Source organism: Pollicipes pollicipes, unplaced genomic scaffold (genome assembly GCF_011947565.3).
Source record: "Pollicipes pollicipes isolate AB1234 unplaced genomic scaffold, Ppol_2.1 Scaffold_4002;HRSCAF=4701_pilon_pilon_pilon, whole genome shotgun sequence".
Lineage (NCBI taxonomy): Eukaryota > Metazoa > Arthropoda > Thecostraca > Pollicipedomorpha > Pollicipedidae > Pollicipes > Pollicipes pollicipes.
The window spans coordinates 37,045,130-37,065,534 of NW_023596420.1; the positions used below are offsets into that span (position 1 = coordinate 37,045,130).

General features: G+C 62.7%; 1 protein-coding gene across 1 annotated transcript in view; it reads right to left on the bottom strand.

Annotated features, from left to right (window-relative positions):
• LOC119093757 (zinc finger protein 235) overlaps positions 1-20,405 on the bottom strand; it is a 47,854-nt gene that overhangs the window by 9,520 nt on the left and 17,929 nt on the right. Inside the window, exons 3-6 of the mRNA XM_037216765.1 lie at positions 19,463-19,618; positions 16,903-17,169; positions 16,382-16,551; positions 7,513-7,678 (exon numbers count right to left, since the gene is read on the bottom strand). Coding sequence (XP_037072660.1) covers positions 7,513-7,678; positions 16,382-16,551; positions 16,903-17,169; positions 19,463-19,618 — 759 coding nt within the window. The remainder of the gene's footprint in view (positions 1-7,512; positions 7,679-16,381; positions 16,552-16,902; positions 17,170-19,462; positions 19,619-20,405) is intronic.

Genomic DNA, 20,405 nt, shown 5'->3' on the forward strand with positions numbered 1-20,405 from the left:
GCGCATTCATTACCATACATCTCCGTTACCGGGCTCATTAATTACATGTGCGCCAACAGTGTTATTAGTTGCAGGGATTCATTCGGCAGATAGGGTGCGCTCGGCCCCAGAACTGGGCCTGATGAACTCGGTAAATCCTCGTGCAACCCATTCACCGGATAGCTGTCTTGATTATAAACTATTTATGACCCAACACAGGGACAGAGAGTTTCGCGGAAACATACACCCTTCAAAACGCTGAGTTAAGGCTCCGGGGTGATCCCAATTAACAGAATAGCGCCATCGTTATTCAATTGAGCTTTAATTTTGAGTGAAAGATGTTCGGATTCGTGCACAGCAATAAGTACACGTAACTGCACCACATTAGGAAGCTCTCATATGTAATGGGAGTTAGACCTTGCATGAATGAACCAGCCTGAACTTCAATGTGCCGTGGAATGCTATCTCGCTCCTCTTTCTCGCTGTGATTGCATCGGGAAAGACGGGCATTTAAAAGACTCATTGGCACATTGAGTCTCCCTTTAATGTAAACTTTGCTCACAAAAGCTGCAAGCATGGAAAGTCCATGAGCCAGAGATATGCAGGATCGTCTACAGCTGCAGAGCCTCGGGAGCTCCAGTCCCTCCTCCAGTCTGCAGCTCAGCTCCCCAATCATGACGGAGAGTCCGTTCAACTCTAGACATAGCATCCAGAACAAATCGAGACAATGTAAATAAGACGTAGTGAACCAGGAAAAACCATTGGGTTTGTCTTTAAACGATGTAACGAAGTTGCCAACGTCCAGCAGAAAGCGATATCAGGGAGTTCTAAGCCAGTCGACCCAGGACAGAGCATCTCTCCCCGTAACTGGTTCTGCAGAACGACAACCCGCTGCGAGCTGCATAATGTATGTATTTATTGATCAACAACTTTCCTTGTCCGGCAACGGCAGCCTCACAGAAGTGGATGAAATGTAAGTGGTGGACCAGACTCACCAGCGCATCAAAAGCGAGCTATACCACTCACAATGTGAGAGGAAAAACAAAGTCACACACTGTGACGCTGTACACCTCCCAGTGTGCAGGGCAAAATAAAGCTAGGCACCATCATGCTACACAGCTTAAAATGTGAGAATAAAGCAAAGCCAGGCATCGTGACGCTATACAACTCACAATGCGTGAGGAAAACAAATTCAGACACCATCATGCTGCCAGCTCACGATGCGCGAGGAAAAACAAAGTCAGACACTATCATGCTATACAGCTCTCATCGTGAGAGGAAAGCAAAGTCAGGCACTATCAGAAGTGGTGAGCTTTGCTTGCAGGTGCGAGTGGCGGAAGAGAGCTGTGCATTGTCAGACCGGGGGTGTGAGGCTACGCCCACGAGCAGACAGTCACATTCTCTTATTGCTCCGTGTAGGACGGTACCATCACACTATTCTGCGCCGAGGGAGCTGCAGTACAGCCCAACGGACCGGTGAGTGTTGTGCAAAGAGAGTCAGGAGAGGGACACAAACAGGAGCTGGTGCTGGCTGGGCTGTGCTCAGCGTGCAGCATCTTAGACACCCGATAAGATGCATTTGGGAACGAAGTTCGTTTACTTCTGCCAATCGGCGCGCTTTATGAGCGGCTGATTGCGGCTGTTCCTCCCAGGTCCCACCACAGCTCAGGGGTTAAGATGATGATCTGACACCCTTAAGCTGCTGCTTTGTGTTATCTCTCCACACTGGCGAGCAGTAAGGAGTTGCTGGCTGTGCAGAGTCGTTTAGGGTGATCACGCTCAGTTTCCGGGCGTCTACCAGCCAGGGGCCTTTGGCCGGGTTGTTTCAGTTTTCTCTCTCAGATCCGCTGGTGAGTTGTCTGTCCCCGGTCTCCCCGGGTCCGCGGCGGGCTGCTGCGCTCGGTCGACGGATGCTGATTGCCGCAGCCGACCGGCGCCGCCAACAGCGGCCGTGCCCAGCGGCCGGCGCTGTTTGCGGCCGCCGCCGCCGGCCGCGCCGCCGCTGATAAATGGCCGCGCTGCAGCCGAATACGGCACTCGGAAGGGCCGCTGGCGCCACGCGTGCGGCCGCTGCTGCCGCCCCGCGCCGCCGGCGGCCCGCGGCGCCAGCCGCCGCCGCCCGCGGCGCCGGACCGACTGACTGCGCTTCGTCTCAGTCCGCGCCTCAGCTCTGACGCGCGGAGCGCCCGCGCGCCCGCGCAGACGGTCCGCTCTCCCGCGCAGAGGGTTCAGGTCTCCGGCTTAGAGGGTACAGCCTCCCGCTCAGACGGTTCGGTCTCCGGCTCAGAGGGTTCGGTCTCCGGCTCAGAGGGTTCGGTCTCCGGCTCAGAGGGTACAGCCTCCCGCTCAGACGGTTCGGTCTCCGGCTCAGAGGGTTCGGTCTCCGGCTCAGAGGGTTCGGTCTCCGGCTCAGAGCACCGTCTCCCATTTCGAGCAAGCTCGGTCTCGGGTGAGTCGATTCGTGCTTTACACTCACCACATGGGCAACATCCATCTCGTGTGAACTGATCTTTCGTAACTTCGGAACTGCCTCCTTGGTCCGATATTGACGGCTGTATTTGTATGGTCTGAGTTCCATTTCGGAAACGACATCTCATCTGTGGCCCTCCGACGCACTCCATCCCACCTTCCCAGTTCGTCGCGGCGCGATGTGCGCAACCGCAACCCCACGCGCCCTCCAATCTCTTCTTTCCTCTTCCCTCCGTCCGTAACCAGGGAGCGATCTCATCCGAACGCCACGTGGGGAGAGGGAGAGGGAGAGAGAACGAGACTGGAGGCGGCGCCACCGCTGCGCCGGCCCACTGTCCGTTCGGAAGCGATTTCGCCGGGCGCCCCTGCGCCCGCCGGCTTCTCGCCGCCCGCCGCTGGAGCCGACGGCGTCGACTACTGACGTCGCCCGCTCGCCGACGCATAAACAAATGCATCATTTCCAGCGGCGATCCCATTTGCTTTGTTCCGATTGATTGTAATTGGGCGGGTGATTGGACGGGCCCCAGTTTCCGCATCTAAGTGTGCATCATGCTGTGCCCTCATAAACAGCCGCCTGCTTCCAACCATGCCGGGTCGACCGCGCCGCCGGAGGCCTGGGTGATCGGGTGGGCGGCGGCGCCGCGGCGGGGCCTGACCTGGTCATGACATCAGACCGCACCAAGCACAGATGAGCGTGCGCACAGAGACTGCGAACGCCCACCTTCAGTGACACTGAATAGAGACAGATCTGCTGTTTCGAAGGAGAAAAGTGAAGGTCGCATCTCGGACCAATCGAGTTTAATGGACACATCAACGATTCCTTAAAAACAAGCACAACCTCTGGTTAGAGTTTGAAAGTTGCAACTTGAATCTTGAAACAGGTCACACTTTCAGAGCAAAATTGTAATCACAGCAGCAGCCAATGGCATTCGGGCGCGGCGTTCACTTAGTCCGGCTGTCATGTCATGCCACGCGATGCCATGTCATGCCATGTCATGTGATGCCATGCCATGCCATGCCATGTCATGCGATGTCATGCCATGCCATGCCACGGGGCTGGGTCTGTGCCTCTCCCTCGGCAGCAGCCCCTTCGCAACCTCAGCGACCGTGCATCAGACCAGCTAACGTTCCTTTTTCTCCGCCCCGATGAGCAGCGGCCGCATTCTTGAGCACAGCGGAGCACAAAGCCGCAGCTGCGTGACTTCCCACGGCGTGTGGCGTGCGTCGCCTAGATCAGCTGGACCCAGACACGTGACCAATGCCGGCACTCCAATGGCCCTTCAGGCCGCCACTGGCCGCCATCGCGCCCGAGCCATGCGAGCCGATCGGAGGCCCCTGTTCACCGATCACCGACGCCTGGCCCCGGAGCTGGCGCTGGTGTTCCCTCGCGGACGCAGTAGGGCCTGCAGTCGCCGATACGCTCTTGTGCTGCGTTGCAGGCCCCCGCTCGGCGCGCCGCTACCGGTGCTACTGTCTGATGCAGCGTTAAATGCAGCACAATTTGCTCTGACACCGTCGAGACGACGCGCAATCAGTGCCTGTCAATCCGCAGCCACGGATGGCTTTGTCTTTGTATGACTTGCCGGTATTCAGCGGCGCGTGCATCGCACCTGATGGCTTTCAGGCGCCGCCGCCCGGCGCTGTCGGCACTGTGGACTGCGCGAGGGATGCCTGCACACAGGGAACACGGGAACACAGTAGCACGGGAATGCGGATGACATTCGGTGCACGGGAGCCGAAGGCAGCGTCGGATGACACCAGAGAATCGCGATAGCACACATCAAAACCTCTCCCGTCTGGCACTTTTGCATATCAACAAGCTCCCAGCTGGGAACTGTCATGATAACCAAGCCAAGATGAAATGCCGTGATATCAACTGAAAAGTTGGGCCAATAATTGTCTGACTATGGCCATGTGTCACTGCAGGCTGCAATATCGTCCCTGCCGTTCAGTTTGTCGAGACCCTCTCGACAGCGCATGGTAAGTGGATGGGTTCACGTACCCATGCTGCGCTCATGTGGTTGTCATCGACAACCAGTTGGCAGCTGGCCAAGAGTGCCGAGCGCCGGGCCGAGCTGGCCGTGTCCTGGCATTGCGTGGGCTGTTAAAATATCGCGGCAAAATTGATTTACTGAAGTGGAATTTCACTACGCGGGTGCGAAGGGTCAAACTCTTTGTATGAAGCCAGGCTAACCAGGAGCTCCAGTCCCAAAGCCATCTCTGCAAAACATTTGATCAGATCTTTCAAAACAAGAAATGGACAAAACACAACCGCAGCGAGTGTGCACATGGGACAGCTGGCCTGCTGCAGACGCAGCCGGTCACCCATCCCGCAGGCTTGCACCAGCAGCTCACTGACGAGTCGCCGCAGCGGCATGGCGCCGCGCGGCTCGTGTTCGTCGTCACGGCGTCGGTCGATGTGACGTGACGACGGGCCGTGTCCGCGTGACGGGGCGCAATGCGGCGACGGTACTGCACGGCACCGACCGAGCCCCGCCGGGCGGAGTCGGCCACCCGCCCGCCCCGCCGCGCCGCCGGCCCGGTAGCCTACCCCTCCCATGAGAGCCGCCCATCTATCACGGCGGATGCTGCGATAGGGGCGTGTGCACAAACAAAATCAGCTCCGAAGCGTGGGAAATCCCGAGGTAATTAGTTTTTCAGCGCATTGTAACGGGAAAGCGGCGGCCGCTCACGTGTTTCGCCCCCGAACGTCGGCCGTGATGTATGAATCCGATGCCGAGATAATTGTTTGGGGCCGGCCGCGAGATGACGGCGGTGAGATGACGTCGCGCGACGGCGCCCGCTGATTGGTCGATCGACGCTGGCGACGGCCGGCCGCGGACGGCGACCCGCCGGCCGGTGCGGCCCGATCCCTGCCCGATAGCCGGAGAGCGGTGCCGGCGCCCGGCGCCCCGGCGACGGAGCAGGCGACCGTCAGCTGTGACGGGTCAGATCGTCAGCTATGATGGAGTCAGACCGGCAGCTGCGACGGGCCAGACCGTCAGCTGTGACGGGTCAGATCGTCAGCTATGATGGAGTCGGACCGGCAGCTGCGACGGGCCAGACCGTCAGCCGTGACGGGGTCAGGCAGTCAGCTGTTCGGGGTCAGACCGTCAGCTGCGACGGGTCATACCGTCAGCTGCGACGGGTCAGACCGTCAGCTCTGACGGAGTCACAAGGGGATGGGAGATGCACAGAAGATTGTCTTTGCGACCGGCGTCCGAGCCGTGACATTGCCCGGTCATGTCCGTGCCTCCAACAAGGAGTTGCCGAACAACCAATAATTGCAAATGCTTCAAGTGAGATGCCTGCTAAGACTTCAAAATGTACATGACCATCTGTAACGTTCTTTTGCCCCCGGCCCGCTGACCGATTTTCGCGTACTGTCCACTGGCGGAATGCGGCCAATTTTCTGCAGCGCCTATTGACCCCGAGCTTTGCTCGATTACCTACAGAGCCCACCAAATCACCGCCCAATTTTCTGCTGAGCCATTGGTCTCCGGGGCACAGGCGATCACCTGTAGTGCCTGCCGCGCCCGGGGCACTGCCCAATTGCTGCAGTGGGCACCACCCGGGGGCCGGGCGGCCATTGAAAGGCGCCGCTCCTGCCGGCCGCTGTCGCCGCGTCATTTCTCCCGTATCCAGTCCAGATTAATCATCGCGCCGAACCGCATCTGTTTGCCGCGCAGTGTGACTAAGTAATCTATATTCACCACATGATGTTGGATAGAACAAAACGGCACGATGAGTTCGCAGTTTGGAGCATTGTTTTCCCGGCGTAACCGTCGGCAGTCGTAGCTCTTTTGTTTTCCCGAGAAAATTGATATTGTACGAGGCGAGACCTTTTCTCAATCACGTTTTTAGGGCGCTTTTTGTGCGCTACAACCGCCATTGTCCATTGTAGTAAACATGAGTCGAATGCCTTCCGCCAGTAATAACATTGTCTCTCACGGCGATCGGGAGCCGCCGGACACAATCCGACTCCAGACGCCGGGGATGTTTGTGCGACACAAATGAGACAAAATCATCTGGGGCGACGCCATTCCGATTACTCGCCAGCCTCGCTCGCTGGCACGTCCCGGCGTGCCGTCGGACAGCCACGGCGGCTGAGTTTCCCTGCGGCTGGGAACCGTGGGAGGCGCCACTGAGGAGGTGAGGGTGGGACAGGGGCGTCCCTCAACGACATGGATATTTAGTTTGACATCTAAGGCTTTGCATGAAAAGAACGGACCAAGACTGCCCTCCCACGAAACCTCAATCATTATCATCAGTCTTTGTTTAGGCGATTCCCCCACTAAGGGGAGTCGGGTTGAAAGCGGGCTGATTCCGGAGACTGAAGAACCTTAGGTTCGATTCCGGGGCGCTACCCGCCCTACAAAGGCGCAAATCACCCGCGTACACGGCGGCGGCGACAGGTACGGCTGCGGCGACACCTGCCCGGCAGTTACACATCGCGGGATGTAATCTCTCGCTGATTACAGCCCCAGGGTCAGGCTCCGCCGCCGCCCACCGGCGCCGAGCAGCGGTCGGTCATCCCCCACCCGGGGGCCGGCCGCGGGGGGCACCGGCCGCCGCCGCACCGCCCGGTACGGTACAAAAAGGCCGGCCGGCGGCGCTCGGCCGCCGCCGCCGGGTAATGACTCGACGCCCGGCCAAATCGCCTCGCGTCCTGCCAGACACGGCTAATGGAGCGAGCCGGCGCGACCCCTGCCGGGCGCGCCGCCGCGCCGCCGGCCGGGCGGGCCCGCTTCAGAGTGCCGCCGCCGCCGGCCGCCGAGACGGCTGCTGCGGCACCGGCGGCCCGGCGCGGCCGACGGGCCACCGGAGACGCGCCCCCGGGGGACTGGCCGGGTCGCGTCGCCGTCAGTGCTCAGACAGCAGCGAGTGGGACCGACTTCTGATGCAAGACACCGTAGTGAGACAAATGAATGAACTCTGTTCAGTAGCAGTTGTCGAGCTGTGTGCGTGGTGACAGCTGTGCTCGTTTTTCAGCATCGCAACACGCGGAGAAGTGATAGAAGGTGCGCTGAGCGCGCGCGCGGCACTGATCGCCGGCCTCCTCACCTGTGTGAAGGAACAGGTGGTTCTTGAGGTTGGTCTGCTTGGAGAAGCCGCGGCTGCAGACGTGGCACTTGAAGGGCCAGGAGCCGTTGTGGACGTACATGTGGCTCTTCAGGTCGCCCGGCGTCGGGAAGGACTTGGAGCAGAGCTGGCACTTGTGTGGCTTCTCCTGCGGAACGAGAAGGCGGCATCACCCAGCTGTCTCCCCGCGGCGAGCGAGCGCCGGGAAAACGTCACCCGCAAAGCAGTCGTGAGGAATTCTAAACTAGGTTGGGCAAGGTATTTAACATTGCATTGGCAGCATGGTACATGGCGTTAGAACGCGTTTAACTTCGCTTAATAGCAGCCTACATGACTCTGGGTCGGGTCAGGCCCGGGGGCGAGGCGAGAGACATCTGCTGATGACCGGGTAACGATTCGGGCTCGACAGGCGTGAGCGCTTAGGTCACCAGCCGGCCGGCGCCGTCTCGGTTCGAGTAACGGTTGCACTGCAACAGCATCACAAATCTGTATCAGTGGTGGCTGCTGCACTGTTCGCCAACTCGAACAACATCATCCATCTGAGCGCTGTCGGAAGCGTACAGTCTGGTCCGCAGCCTCCAATCTTCGGAATGCAAATTCCCATCGCTCTCCACCTTTCCCACACCACATGGCTGCTGCTGCACGGTGCACCAGTTAACACCAGCCAGTCGGCGAAGCTCCTCCAGCCCGGCGAGGCGCGCCGGCGGCCGTCTCGGCGCCGCCGCCGTCGCCGTGCACGCGAGAGCCCCGGTCCGGCGGCGAGCCCGGCGCCGCGCCGCCCGTTAGGAGGCCAACAGGAGCCCGGCGCTGGCCGGCGCCGCCCGCGTCACGTGTGCAGTATGGCCGGCAGCCGCGCGGCCGACAGATTTATCGCCAGCCCGGCCGTGCCCCCCAGCGGCCGCCGCCCCGTGTTTAGCGGCGGCTGCCAACGGTGCGGGTCCGGGCTGGCCCGGCCTGGGGCCTGCGCTGCTCTGCGTCCGGGGACGGGCCTCGTTGGGCGGGCCGGCGCGCTACCGGCCCGGCGCCGAGCAGCAAAACCAGTTTTGGTGAGAAATTGATGTTGGGGATTACGATGGGTTTAGCGGACGATGAACACAGTTATTAATGTGTTTGTTGTCGGCGTGCTTTACTGAACGGGGTGTGAACACCACGCCTTGTGTAATTAACATGCTAAGGCACCGGCTAAGAATGAACAGGGCGAAAACATTAATCGAAGGGGTCGCTAGAGAACACAGGAAGCATGCACATAAGCATGGCAAGCAAGAGGAACGGCAAGGCACACGTAGAGAGAGGGAGGTAGAAAGAGCGGACGATCGCAGCGTAACACAGCTCCTAAGTACCGCGCCGCCCGGGAGGCCCCCGTCTCAGCCGGGCGGCACCGCGGCCTGCACACAGGTGCAGCGCGCCTCGGGCGGCGCGGCGGGGGTCCTCCGGCCGTCGACGGCACGATATGTGGCGCGCCTGACACGAGATGTGGCGCGGCGCGGCGTTGATCGGCACCGCTGGTTTTTAGGGCGCGCGCGCGCGGCGGCGGCGGCGGCCGCTCTGTAGCATATGGAGCATTAATGGGCCGGGTGGAGGGGCCGCGCCGGCCGGCTTATCTGCCGCTCCATCGCCGGCCGGCGGCCGCACACCAGAACAAATTGAGACTTCTTCCGATAGGATATCATTAGTTTTTCTGCGGCGGCGGCTGCCGATGAATATGGATCGCACGGGCGCGGCGCGGCGCTCTGAGGGCCGGCGTCGCCGCGGGCCGACGCCGGACGGCTGGCGCACGTGTGAGGCCGAGGCTCCAGATCGGACGGCCGGCCAGTCCGCTCGGGTCACGCCCAAGCCCAGCCGAACGGGGGCGACAACAGGCAGCCACCTGCTGCATAACCGGCCACTGGATGACTGAAGGGAGAATTTTTGTCGGATAAATACTCCGGCCAAGTGTCTACCGTTTCCCCGCCGGTGTGTATTTTTTGCTACGCGGTCCATCTCATTGAAAAATGAGTCCACCCAAGCCGGTTTTCATTTCACCATGAATGTGTTACCAGAATAAGGCTCCTCATTACCCGTGTTGTCGTGCATTAATGGCCCTCTCCCCTCTCTGCAGCGCCGCGCCGCGCCGCGCCGGGCCCCGGGTGCGATGCGGGCAGTGCCAGCAGGCCGGTGACGCTCCGCCCGGCGGAGTGGCGGGGTCGGCCGCCGCCACGGCTGCCCAGCTGGCGTGATGTACCGATACAGGCGGCCCGGGCGCCGAGCGTGGCACCTGCATGAAGCGGCGGCTGGCCGGCTCGGCGCCGTGGGGCATGCGGGCTGGACGGCCGGCTGCTGTTCCACTGGACGGGGGTTTACACCGATCCGCAGCCAAAGAAGATTGAACACCGGTGCGGGGCTCAGGTAAACGCAGAGACGCGGCCAGGTCAGAGTCGCCAGGGGGAGCCACAGCCTGCGCAGCGCGGGGGTAAACACATGGACACGGCCAGCTCGGAGCCGTAGCCAGAGCGGGCGACACCCAACGTAAGAGAGCTGAGCTACAGCTGCATTGAGTTGCGGCCGCTGCAGAGCCAAGCCTAACTACGAGCTGCGACCAACACCGGAACGCGGCCAGCGCGGAGACACCGGGTTCGTTCTCGTCAAGCACGCGCCGGCTTATCTTGCCCCAGCTCATTACTACCTGACGCCAGCACGTCCCCTCTCGGGCTGTCCCAGCACGTGCCCGTCCGTCCCGTCGCACCCCCCCCCCCCCCCCCCCTCCGACACACCACAGACCGTCGTCCTCGGCACGCGAAAAGAGACGCCGCCGGCGGCCGGCCGCCTGACGCCCGACGCGTCGTCAAGTGTTTTCTCCGGCGTCGACGATCGGCTGCGGCAGCCGGCTTGTTTGCGGCTCGGCCGCGGCGCCGATCGTGCACTTTCACCCTGACATATGTTCGGGTGCAGAAGGCCTCTGTGATTTCAAACCGCGACTGCCAGCCGGCCGGCGGCCAGTCATGCCCGAAATGACCATTTGATTGCAGTCGGCACCGGGCCGGCCGGCGAGTGGACCGCCGAGGGACGGCTTCCTCTGACCGTGCACACGGGCAATTAGCGCTGCAGAGGACACCGAGTCCGCCGGGGTCCGAGCCGAGTCCAGGCCGAGTCCGGACCGAGTCCGGGTTGAGTTCAGGCCGAGTCCGGACCAAGTCCGAGCCGGGTGCACCCAGATGTCGTGGACGCACGTGCGGGTCGAGGCAACACCGCAGGCGCGCTTTCGCGTGCGGTGACGGGGTGTCTGTGTGGCGCTCTCACCGCCACCGTTCCGACCGTGCCGCCCGAGGCGACGACCAGCGCGGGTCGCCGGTCACTGCCGCCTGGGCTCGGCTGCGGCCGGCGCCGCCGCCAGCTCCGCGGGTCTTCTCGCCGCTCGGGTCCCGTCACGCGTCACAGATCACGGCACCCGCCGGTCACGCTCGCCGTCACGCCGCGCGGGCTGTCGGCACCGTGCGGTGCCCTCCGCGCAGCCCCTCGGACAGGGCGGGCGGCGGCGGGCGGCGCCGGAGCGCTCTGGGGAGCTCCTCGCTGCCGGCGGGCGGCGCGGACCGAGCCTGGCCCGGCGGGCCGCGCCGCTGCCAGGCCGGCGCCGGCACCGTCATTAGCGGGCTGCGGTCGGCAGCCGCCGGCCGCCGACCTGCAGAGCACCGGTCAGAGGTGGCAGCCGCGCTGCAGACACGGCCGCCGTACACGCGGCTGTCGTCCACCGGCCCGGATCAGTCGCGGCCAGAGCACGGGACAGGGAGAGGCCGGTCAGACCGTGGCCGGCTGACACGAACTGATAGGCGGGGTGCTTGACGACGGCGGTCCACGGAGCGCGGAGTCCCAGGGTCTGGCTGTGCACCTTGGCTGTGCACCTTGGCTGTGCACCTTGGCTGTGACGGACCGGCGTGGCCAAGCTTACGGTCGCCTGTTCTGAGCTTCGAGTTGCCGTTTGACATTTCTGTGGCAGAAAGCCAAACCCAGGAGGTTCTCCACCGAACAAACAGGCGGACTCCCCCAACCCGTCCCAAAACTTCTCTGACCGGCCACAGGCTCTTCCCACCCTGCCACAGGCCGCCCCAGCGCCTCCGCAGACTCCCTCGGCCCGGCGGCGAACAGGTAAAGTCCGCCGCCCTACGCGCCCCTTTGTCCTCGGCAGGCACCTGCACCGGGGGCGCAGGTCTCGCTGTTCACCCCTGCAGAGCGCCGGCCGGCCGCCGGGCGCTGCCGGCGCTGGTGATCGGCCGGCAGTGGCGACAGACCGCCGGCCCGGGGAGGCCGCCAATTACCGGCAGCAGGACAGGCCGCACGGCCGCCGCGCCGTCCACAGCAGCCGCTGCCAGCATCGGGAGCGACCTCCCGAGAGTCCGAGCGGCCAGCAGCCACCGGCAGAGCGGGCAGCGGCATCCCACAGCAGCCGGCCACAGCAGCCGCTGCCAGCATCGGAAACGACCTCCCGACTGTCCGGCCGACCAGCAATCACCGGCAGAGCGGGCAACGGCATCCCACAGCAGCCGGCCACAGCAGCCGCTGCCAGCATCCGAAACGACCTCCCGACTGTCCGGCCGACCAGCAATCACCGGCAGAGCGGGCAACGGCGACCCACTGGCCGACCGGCTACCATGGGCCAAGCAGCTAACAGACGCCAACAGATAAGCCCGCAGCCGTAACCTCTGGGCCGTTTTCCCTGTCTACCAGAACAGCCAGACAACGAGGGGGTAACCAACTGTAAATGGAACTTAACATCATCCGATTTGTGCTGCCCTGTACTTTTCCGGAGTTGTTTACAGTTATCAGTGGCTCCGTCTGCCACTAACCTTTTTGCTCGTGGCTCCTTTGTAATTAGGCAGAGCTGAGCCCGATGACTTTGAATGTTTGAGCCTCCTCCAACCAAGCCGAATAACCAGCTTGGATGTTGATCGTTTCATTACAGTTCCGGGCCGCGCTTCGGTTAGGAAGAAGAGGCCAATCAACGTCATTAGACAATGCTAACAGCGAAATGTGCAGTACACTGTGACGATATGCTCGACGTCCACGCAGGCTTTGTCACGCGAAGACACCTTTGCCGAAACCTCCCCCCCCCCCCCCTCCTCAGCCGTGACGCGGCATCTGGCGCTGAGAGCGGCGTGAGCAGAGCTCTCATCTGCTGCAACCTGTGGCCGGCACGTCCGGATCCCTACACACCGCACTCTCAGCCGAGTCCCGCTCCAGTTTCAGTCCGCCTCCAGTCCCGCCCCAGTCCTGTCCCAGTCCCGTCCCGGACCTGTATCAGTCCCTTCCCAGTCCCTTCCCGGTCCCGTCCCTAGCCTTGTACGAGGTCCGTCCCAGTCCCGTCCCAGTCCCGTCCCAGTCCCGTCCCTAGCTCTGTACGGGACCCGTCCCAGTCCCGCCCCGGACCCGCCTCAGCCCCTTCCCAGTCCCGTCCCAGTCCCTTCCCCAGCCCCGTCCCAGCTCCGTCCCAGTCTCTTCCCCAGCCCGTCCCAGCTCCGTCCCTGTCCCGTCCCAGCTCCGTCCCAGTCCTATCCAAGCCTCGTCCCCAGTTCCATCCCCAGTGCCGTGCCCAGTGCCGTCCGAGCCGCGCGCGCGAGGCGCCGGCCGGCCTCGGCGGCGCCGCCGGCGGGGCCGCGAACCCTCGGCGCCACTCGGGCATTACGGGCTGGTGCCGCCGCCGCCGGCCGCCGGACGGCGACGCCTGCAGGCCCGACCAGCCTAAATGGACGTGATTTATCATAGCACCAAACAATGGGGCTATTCCCGCTACTGTTCGCCTGATCCCATAGGCCATAATAAATTCCAGACAATAATTGTCCTGCGTGTCTCTCGCGTGCGGGACAACAGGATAGCTGTCGGGCTTCTCATAAGCACCGCGGCAATGCCCGATTTTTCGCTTAGCTCGTTATTCCCCTCCCTAGTCTCCTCTCCCTTCCTCTCCTCTCCTCTCCTCCTCTCTCCTCTCGTCTCACCTCGCCTCCTCTGTGTTCTGTCTTGTCTTCACAAATGTAATGATGATGAAACGAGGCCCTCCGGATTCTTCCTCGTCTGGATCATTATTACGGTGCATGTCCCAGAACCCAAAAACATAGCGAACAGGAAATGGAATTGAAGAGATTGGTATCAGCTGTCATCCTGGCTCATTGTTCATACCTATATTTGCTGTTGGCTGGGCAAGAGTTGCCTGTATGCTCGGTTGCAATCAAAGTAACCTGACGCAGCTGTGGTAACCCTCCCGCCTGCCCCTCCGTCTCAGCCACTGCCTCTGGCATAACTACGAGCCGGGAGCTGCGACGCATCAGTAGCCACGCCTGACTATGAAGCCGCGCACCAGGAGACCGGCTGAGGACTGTGGCTGCGGCTGTGACTGTGACCGAGGACTGATGAGCCTGCGATGATCAGCAGTGGCGGCGCCTGCTGGTCGCGAGTCTTCGCTGGACCTTCTCAGAGGGAGCTGTTCGCCTTTGCAGGAGAGCGGCGACACCTTCAACCCCGGCGACCAGCGGCGGCTGCCCGTCACCGAGGAGGCCGCCGGCGCCCGTCGCGACAGACAGGGACCTCAGGTTCCATTCGTTCTAGGTCTGCCGCTCCCCCCCCCCCCCTCCCCGCCTGTTCGGAGGACGAGGGCTCCAGCGGTGGCAGCCGGCAGCCGCCCCCCCCCCCCCCCACCTGTTCGGAGGACGAGGACTCCAGCGGTGGCAGCCGGCAGCCCCCCCCCCCCCCACCTGTTCGGAGGACGAGGACTCCAGCGGTGGCAGCCGGCAGCCGCCCCGCTGCCGCCTGCTCGGAGGACGAGGACTCCAGCGGTGGCAGCCGCCCCCCCCCCTCCCCACCTGTTCGGAGGACGAGGACTCCAGCGGTGGCAGCCGGCAGCCGCCCCGCCGCCGCCTGCTCGGAGGACGGGCGCCGCCCGGGCCGGCCAGCCGGCCGCGGGCCCGCTGCGCGCTGATCGGAACGGTTCGTCAGCGAGCGGCGCGCCGTGATTGGTCTCATCTGGATGCCCGCACGATTGCGCGGCTCGGACGTGCAACATCACCGGCCGACCCATCTGGGCCGCGTCTGCAGCGTCCGCTGATAGGCGTGCACGGGCCCATCTGGGTCTCGCGCCGCTGGGCCCGCTGATGCGCATGCAATGACGCATCTGGACCGTGTCCGCAGGGCGACATGTGGCGCGGACCCACTCGGCCATGCAGGCCGTCGTGTCTGCAACGTGTGAAAATACAAAAACGCTGCAAGCCACTCAAGACCTGACGCTTGTTTCAGTCCCTAGAGCGGCTATCAAGACCGGCGTCTGCATTGTCCCCCAAAGGTACAGAAACGCGCTGCAAACCACCCCAGCTCTGCCCTTCCTTTTTGTCATCTTGGACGGCTACCACGGCACCCCGTGTCCGTTAATGCACATACCGATACACGGTGACCGGCGAGGCGCGCCGCGCGGTGGCCGACCGGTCTGCCAGTGACGTGCGCCTCTCAGCGCGGGGCTGAAAGCGCCGAAGGACGTGACGGGCTGCACTGGGAAACCTAGCCGACAGCAGCCCAGCCCTCCGCTCTTTCGGACGTGGTCCAGCGGGGCACGTGCAGTGGCAGCGGTGAGGGCTAATTCGTTTGGGCTACATCTATCAACAATGCCGCCCTTGTAACTGTTGAGGGAGGAGTCTAGATTATGGCACAGATACATGTGAAAACACGGACAAAGCCTAGTCAGTTATTAACGCTCCGACAGGTTGCTGCCCACGCCTCAGTTCAATGCATTAAGCGCCACTATGGCTGCTGGTAGTGAAGTGGACGGCTGGCCCAAAGGCGGGAGGCGGCGAGAGAACGACTGAGGGCCAGGCCTTTTGATGCGGGCACATGTTCCCTGCCCACACCACATGCAGCCCGGTACCTCCCACCCTCCTCCGTTTCTATGACTTTCAGACCCCAGCATGGTGTAGGCCGCACTTTTCTCCCTGTCAGTGATGCACTTTTGTCGTAACGCCTCCCTGCCCCTTGAAAACTATCCCTCTGTCATGTACCCTCCCCCCCTCACGCCCTCAGCAGGCACTTGCGGAGCTGTTCGTTCCCTTCCACCCCCTGGTCCCCTCCGTCAGCCTCTCCTGCGCCCGTCCCGCCGGCCTCTGTCCCGCCTCCCGGCCGCCTCCTTGTGCAGCCTCTGCCCGTGCCGCGGTCGGCCAGCTCACATATTGCACCGGCGCAGGAATGCGGCGATCGTCTGCAGGGGCGCCGGCGGTCGGCGGCCGGCCGCCGGCGCCCGGGGCCGCCCCGCCACGTGCAGTACGGCGCACGGCACGCCGGCGCCGCAGGAATGACAGCGGCACCGGACGTGCACGGGCCGGCCGCCTCACCCTCGGGACGGGGCCAGGGGGAGGGGCTCCGCTGGTGAGAGTTGCCTCCGGTCGGCGAGTTCTATGAATGGGAAGGTCGGGTTCTTTATGGTTGAGGTTCGCTTATGCGCTAGTGACGTCACGCAGGAATTCATCGGGGAAAACCATTCATCGCGGCCGCCGATAGCGCCGCTAGTAGGCCACCGGCTGCGTGCAGCTGTGTCGTGATGAGCTCGCTCCGCTCTCTTGATGGGAGAGCACGGCACCACACCTCAAATTACGGAGGAGCATGACCGTCCCCAGAAATCCTAGCGGTCATGTTATTTTCCCGTTTGAGAAATCCGTCCTTACCATAACCATTCGAAAAGCGAGCGAAGAAGGAGTTGTATTTCTCCTGATCCGGCGGAGTCACGCCCACTGACCGGTGAAAGAGCACGCAGCCGGCGGTGGCGCGCCCTGCGCCCCGCCAGGGAGCCTATGACCTCCGCGAGGAGCTGGACCGGCCTTGCAGTCGGTTGCCACCGGCGTCTGCCTACCTTGATGTGCGTCATCTTGTGGTAGTAGAGGTTGCTGGAGGCGGTGAAGCGTTTGCCGCAGACACCGCACTGGTGCGGCTTCTCGCCGCTGTGGATGCGTCGGTGGGTGTTGAGGCTGGAGCTGGTGCTGAAGCCTTTGCCGCACACGTCACACACGTGCGGCTTCTCCCCTGTGGAGAGGTGCGCGCAGGATGTTAGGCCCCACCTGTTCTAAATACTCCTGCGAAGACATGCAACGTTGAAATTGGGCACAATCTCGACCTCACCAGCTTCCAAATGGCAACATCTGAGGGCGAAAACTTTGTTGAAAGGCTGAACACTCCGTTCAACGCAAACTCGTCATGAGGCGATTACAGCACTTGGCCTCTCCGGGAGCACCAGCACGGGAGAGAAGCCGACATTTACGGAGGGGCAGTCGCGTGTTTGTTAGGCCGTCTCCTGCGAGAAACGCTCGCACTCCATCCTATCGCCTGGGCCCTGCCCGTCCAGCGCGCCGGCAGTGGCCGCCGCCGTGGCCTCACCTGTGTGCGTGCGCATGTGGCGTTTGAGCAACGACGGTCGGTCGAACGTCTTGCCGCACACCTGGCACGGCAGCATGGTGCGCTCGCGCGGCCGGCGCGGCGCCGCGCCCGGCCGCGCCGCCTCTGGCTCGCCCAGCGACAGCGTCGACGCCGTCGACGTTGGCGACGAGGCGGCGCGCCGCTCGTCGGGCGGCGGGCGGCGGCCGGGGTTGGCGGCGGCCGCGCGCTGGCGCGACAGCAGCGACAGTGACAGGTCCAGCGGGCTGTCTGAGGACGGGGGCCGGCAGGTCAGGGCCGGCCAGGGGCCTCCGCGCTGTGGAGCGTATCTGCTTCCGCACGTTCGCAGCTGCGGTGTATCCTGTTAAGGGTCGTTTTGAGCATGCGCGAGCACCTTGAGGCAGTTCTTGTAGTGGATGGATTTGCCTGCTCTGCTTCGCAAAACTCAAGCATCCTTCAGCAACGCCCGGTAAATACTAACGCTGGAACTGATCTACCAGCTCTGTGGATAATTAATTCCTTTACGAGTGCATCCGTTTATCGTCGAACAGAGAACAGGTATACTGAAGACCAGTACCACAAAATTGCTACCGCTGATTATCAGCAGCATGCGTGCATATATTGCACAACTAGCTTCGTAAGTGCTTACAACTTAAGTTCAGATTGAATTACTGGCTGCTCGAAAAAAAGTTGCCGACGCGCGTTTTCCCCGCGCGCCTTACACACCAGAGGGGATGAGCGAAACACGTAAAGATTGAGGCGTCCGAATGTAATCCTCTTGAGCCTACTTAAGTCACACAATAACAGTCGCTTCCGATGCTTACCGAAGCTGTTTCCGGCATAATCAGCGCAACTTATCAATCACGCCAGTTCCCGTATGCTGATGCAGAGAGCTTTGCATGTTTGCGCCACAATGTATGCCGAAAAGCAGCCGGCGCAGCCCCCATCTATAACCTTACACCTTGACATTTGCCACCGATGCGGGCCCGCGAACGGCGGAATCTTAATAAGCCGGATCGTTTGGTGCCGACTTCCTGCGCGCGCGGCAGCTCTGGGCGGCGTTGAGTGCTTGTTATGCACATTCCTGGCGGCGGCGACCGGCTATTAGGGCCGGTATCGTCCGGCGCCGCTGACCCGACCCTGACCCGGCCCGGTCCGCATCCAGCGCCGCTGCGGCAGCGCCGCCGACGCCGCCGCCGCGCCACCGCTGCCGCTTTTTACCCGTGATTAATCTACCTTTTTACTCATTGTTAATTAATTCTGTGCCGACTTTGAAGCGGCTGCGCGGCTGAGCTCGTTTTTGCGCCGGCCCGGCCGGGCGCCATCCAGCAAGCGGTGGCCTAAACACACGGCGGTGAGGGGGCGAGCGTTCACCCTCGCCGCCGACCGATGCCCCCCCCCCCCGCCCATCTCCCCCCGCGGGTGGCGGCGGTACCGCACGCGGGGTCGCACCGGGCGACTATGCGCCGTGCTGATAGCACGGTCCGGCGGGGCGCCGCGTGCCCGATGTTATCCCGCACCGGCAACCGTACAATGGTGGCAGCCAGCCGGCGCTCACTGGTGACCGAGGCAGTGCCGACTCCGGCGGCACCGTCCGCCGACCGCACCGGGGCGTCAGCGAGCGCTCCGCCACCGCCGCCGGCGGCGGCGGCGGCGGCGGCGCGGCTGCAGTGCAGTATCGGCCGCCGCCTCGCCGGCCGTGGGTTTATGGTGCCGCGTCGCTATCGGCCGCCGATCGGCGCATTAAAGCCGCGCCATCGATAACTCGCGGCGACGCGGTCGGCTCTAACTCGACCGCGCGACAGCGGTTTATGGACGCCGGCGCGCCGCGATCGGGAGCGGCGCGCCGCGGGTGCCGCGTGACACCGCCGCCGGCGCCGGCCGCTGCACCAGCTGCACGGCCACATCATGGCCTGTGACCGCGCCGCGCGCGGGCAGGCGGTCGGCACTGGCCGCTTGTGGGTATTGGTGTCACAAGTCGGCTGAAAATCCGGACGCGAGTGGCGGGTTTGAGGACGACGCTGCATTCATTCGGCGCATTTTAGCGGGAAGTTGTAGTCCGAATAAGATCTCAATACAATGGGGCAGCTATCATTTACCAGACATCCAGTAGCATTAGCTCTATTCTTGAGTTCCTGTTATCTCGTCATCCAGATGCCTCATGCATTTTATGGCTATTCGAAGCTGTCACCTGACAGTTCGAGCGATAAGACCTGTCAACTAACGGAGATTCCCGGAACGCTGCCCACAATACTGAATGAGCATTGTTCAGAGCTCCTGATGGCCTGCAAAGGCGGGAAGTCTAGTCAGCGCGTTTTTGTCGACCATTCTGCCCTCTCCCTCGGGGCCCCCTGAACTGCAGGTCATTTTACCACCCGGGCAGAAGGTCACCTCTGGTGACCTGGCCAGTCTGAGAAGGCACGCCGACAGCCAGGGAAGTGTTATAACTCGACAACGGCCTCGGCGGCCAGAGGCCCTCTCAAGACGGCGCACATGGTCTCCTTGTACAGCAAGTGTCGCAGGTGGACAAACAGCCTACAGCCGGCACCAGCGGTGAGCTTACCTTCGAGGATGGCGTACATGGTCTTCTTGTAGAGCGAGTGTCGCAGGTAGGCGACGGCAGGCAGCACGAACTCCTCCTGTGGCCGCTCCGGCAGGTAGAACACCACGATCTCCGAGTGAGCTGCGATGGGCCGGATCACCTCGTAAATCGGTTCCCCTGGCGGCAGCGCGGTCCCCGGTCAGCGCTGGGGCACCACGGTGGCGGCTAGGTCGCGGGTTAGCACTGAGGCTCCCGCAGCGGCGACGGCGGCTAGGACGCGGGTTAGCACTGAGGCTTTCGCAGCGGTGGCGGCTAGGGCCCCGGTCAGCACTGATACCCCGGCAGCGGCGGCGGTTAGAGCCCCGGTCAACACTGAGGCTCCCGCAGCAGCGGCGGCTAGGGCCCCGGTCAGCACTGAGGCTCCCGCAGCGGCGGCGACTAGGGCCCCGGTCAGCACTGCAGCTCCCGCAGCGGTGGCGGCTAGGGCCCCGGTCAGCACTGAGGCTCGGGCAGTGGCGGCGGCTAGAGCCCCGGTCAGCACTGAGGTTCTCCGGGTCGGGCCGACGTCTGTGAGACAGGCATGGTCCACCCGGATGATAGAACGGAGAGCCATGGTTAACAAACTCAACATTCAGCACTAAGGGGGAGGGCCGGGGCCCTGTCCCCCCCCCCCGTAGTGCTGAATGTTAACTTTTTTATCCATGAATGACTCCCGACAGAGAGGCTGAAATTGGTGTGAGCGAGCTCACCGAGCTTCGGACCCCTCCCATAAAGCATACTGGCCGCACCCCTGACGAAGACCGTGGGCGCGAGGAGCCTCCTGCCTGCCAGTGGCATGTGCAATTGGGACTTAGTTTTTCCAAATCAGTTGATGCGGGGAGGAAGCGATTCCTAATAAAGCCCAATCTCTCCACGGATTTAAACAACTTCTCTTTTGAAGATGGAGAGGACGGAAAAGTTTGAG